This window comes from Carlito syrichta, unplaced genomic scaffold (genome assembly GCF_000164805.1).
Source record: "Carlito syrichta isolate Samal-C Ts95f unplaced genomic scaffold, Tarsius_syrichta-2.0.1 Scaffold305979, whole genome shotgun sequence".
Classification (NCBI taxonomy): Eukaryota; Metazoa; Chordata; class Mammalia; order Primates; family Tarsiidae; genus Carlito; species Carlito syrichta.
In genome coordinates this window covers 13,381-16,579 of record NW_007250075.1, presented here as the reverse complement: position 1 = coordinate 16,579, position 3,199 = coordinate 13,381, and the positions used below count along the sequence as shown (strand labels likewise).

The 3,199-nt window shown below is 34.8% G+C and overlaps 1 protein-coding gene across 1 annotated transcript; it reads right to left on the bottom strand.

The window, feature by feature from the left end:
* Positions 1–153: 153 nt before the first annotated feature.
* On the bottom strand, positions 154–1,458 carry LOC103265239 (olfactory receptor 10R2-like). Its single transcript, XM_008062934.2, has 2 exons — positions 1,435–1,458; positions 154–1,173 (listed from the first exon to the last, which is right to left on the bottom strand). Exons 1-2 carry the CDS (start codon positions 1,456–1,458, stop codon positions 154–156), a joined length of 1,044 nt encoding a protein of 347 aa, XP_008061125.2.
* Between the last annotated feature and the right edge of the window lie 1,741 nt (positions 1,459–3,199).

The following is a 3,199-nucleotide window of genomic DNA, read 5'->3' as shown; positions in this document are numbered from 1 at the left end:
CCTGTAAGTTGGTTTCAAAGAGATTGTGTGGAGAAAAATATATTTCATGATGTGTATCTTAATGAGTCCTGTTATTTCAATGGATTTGTTCCAGATATAATATGCATGCAATAAAAATTAAATTATGATGAAATTAAAATTTATCTTTCAATTTTATAGTTTTAGAAATTCTTTCTTGCCCAACACTTTTTTGATAGCAAGTTGGACATCCTTGTTTCTGAGGCTATTTACCATGGGGTTTAGTAATGGAGTGACAATGGTGTACATCACTGTCAACAACTTGTCCTTGTTGAACATATAGTTTGCTGTAGGCCTCAGGTAGATGAAGGAAGCACTACCATAATGAACAATAACTACAGTGAGGTGAGACGCACAGGTGGAAAAGGCTTTCCGTCTACCCTCAGCTGAGGGTATCTTCAGGGTAGTCCTTAGAATACAGAGATAAGAAATACATATAAAGAAAAAGGGAACCACAATTACAAGAACCCCACAGATAAATATGACAAATTCGTTAACATCTGTATTGGTACCAGCCAGACGAATGACTGGAGAGATGTCACAGAAGTAATGATTGACCTTGTTGGCATTACAAAAAGGGAGGCTGAAAACTAAACTTACTACTGTAAGGGAGGCCAAGAAACTTCCAGTCCCACAGACAGCTGCCAGTTTTCCACACACCTGCCAACTCATAAGAATGTGGTAATGCCGAGGGTGACAAATGGCAGCATAGTGATCATAACCCATCACACCCAACAGCAGGCAGTTAGTGATAGCAAAACCAAGAAAGAAAAACATTTGAATGGCACAACACATGAAGAAGATTGTCCTGGCCTCCGAAAGTAGATTGATGAGCATCTTGGGTAGGATGACAAAGGTGTAGAAAGTCTCAGATGTTGAGAGAATGCCAAGAAAGAAGTACTTTGGTGTGTGGAGGCTTTGACCCAGATGGATGACACTGATAATAGTGATATTTCCACTAAGAATGACTAGATACAGAAAAAGGAACACCACAAAGAGGGCAAGCTGAATTTCACCAAGGCTTGAAAATCCCAGCGACAGGAACTCAGTGACCATGGTGAGGTTTTCTGCCAAGACCTGCAGAGAAGGGAGAAAGTAAAACATATTCAGAAACTTGGACATAAGAATCTGGGGTATGCATGCCTGTGTTCCTTTCTGGAGGTGCCAAAGGAAAATCTTGACACCTAAAAGAAAGTGTCTTTTAATTGCATTTTCCAGTTTCCAGAGACCCTACACATTCACTGGTTCATGCTCTCTTTCTTCCATCTTCAAAGCCAACAAAGTTCAAAGTTATCTGAATTTCTGATTCTCTCTTTCACTTTTTTTTTCCTGAACAGATGACAATTTAATGTTAGTTAACACAGAGCTTTTATACCATTCGTAAAGGGGCAAGACAAAGAAAATTCCTTCACTTACATATGCTTTAAAAGTTACCACCATCTAGCGGTCTAGAAGTGACAAACAAGCCAAGAACACTATCAACTTTTAGTTAATGAGTCTTTATCATAAAACCAAAAATGATAGTTTTAGTTCAAAGTCCCGAATGACAGTCCTTGATATGTCTCAAGAAAGTTTCCAAGTGCAAAGTTCTTCATGTAGCAGTAGTTTTCCCAACTGGAGCTTCTATGACCTTCAGAGCTTTGTAATCGCCTCTCTTGTCCAGGTGTCTTCGTTACTTTTCTCTTCTCCTGCAGTGTTTGTTTCTAAAGAGAACTCAAAAGAAGCTTTTAGTAATGTTTCCCAGGCCTGCAAGGTTGCTCTCTGTATTTAGTTAATTATCATAAACTCTCTTTCACTTTTAAGAACACTTATGTTTACATTGGGCCCACCAGAATAATACAGGATAATCTCTCTATTTTAAGTCAGCTGATTCCTTCTGCAAACTTAACTTCCCTTCTTGCAGGCGTTAGAACATGAGCACCTTGGGAAATTTATTTTTGCCTACTAAGAATTGAAAAAAATGATATTAAGAAAATAATTTCATTTGCAACAGCATAAAAAATATTTAGTATCATATTTAAGAAAAAAGTGCAAAACATACACAGAAAACTACCAATTATTGGTGAGAGAAATCAAAGAAGATTTGAGTAAATGAAGAACATCCATACTCAAATTGAAAGACTCAATAAAATAAAGAGGCAATTCTAACCAAACTGGTCTTTATAGTCAAGATAATTCCTATCAAATCCCAGAATCTTTTCTTTTAAAAACAAGATGGAGGATTTAGTCTTTCTGATTTCAAAACTTACTCTGATTTCAAAACTTACACATATAGGTCAATTGACAAGACTGGGAAGACAAAAATTAAACCCTTCAAAAGGTATCATTATGAAAATAAAGAGGCACACCACAGATGGAAAAAAATAGTTGTAAAACATATATTTAATAAGGGATTTGTATACAAAATATATAAGTAACTCTTAAAATTTAAGTAATAAATATAACACCTAACTGAAAAAAAATTGGCAATAGGTTTGAACAGATATTTCACTCAACTGTATAAATGGATAAAAATCATATGAAAGGACACTCAACATTATTAATAATTAGGGAACTGCAAATTAAAACCACAATGAAATGACTGTTTTCATGCACTAGTCTGAACCTGGAAGTTTGACACTAAAAGTTGCTGGTAAGAATGCAGAGGAACTGAAACCCTCACACATTGCTGGTAGAAATGAAAATTATGCAGTCACTTTGGAAAACAGTTTGGCAGTTTCTTGAAATGGTAAGCATAAACTTATCATTATGACCTAGCAATTTCATGCTTAGGCTTCTACTAAAGAGAAATGAAGCCTATTTACACAAAGATTTTTCAGTGATTAGTCATACTATCATTATCCATAATAACCAAAAATAAAGAAATTATCCAAATGTCTATCAATTTATGAGTGGATAAACAAAATTTGATATAGTCATAAAATTGGATACTATTCAGCAATAAAAAGAAATGAACTATTGTTGCATACCACAATATAAATTATATTTAAATCACAGTACTAAGTTAATGTGGCCAAGTGTTAAAGACTACACATTGCAAGTGCTATTTATATAAAATGTCAAGGAAAGAAAAACCTATACAAAAAGTGATTAGTTCTAACCTCAAACTAGACACATACACGGGTGTACCATAAACAGGCAAAAGATAACCTTTTTTTAGCTAAGAAAGATAAATTTGTTA

Coding starts and splice junctions, on each gene's coding strand:
- LOC103265239 (XM_008062934.2), bottom strand. CDS start 1,458: ATGGTGGTAACTTTTAAAGCATAT. Junction 1,174..1,434: donor TGGTAACTTTTAAAGCATAT/GTAAGTGAAGGA, acceptor TGGCACCTCCAG/AAAGGAACACAGGCATGCAT.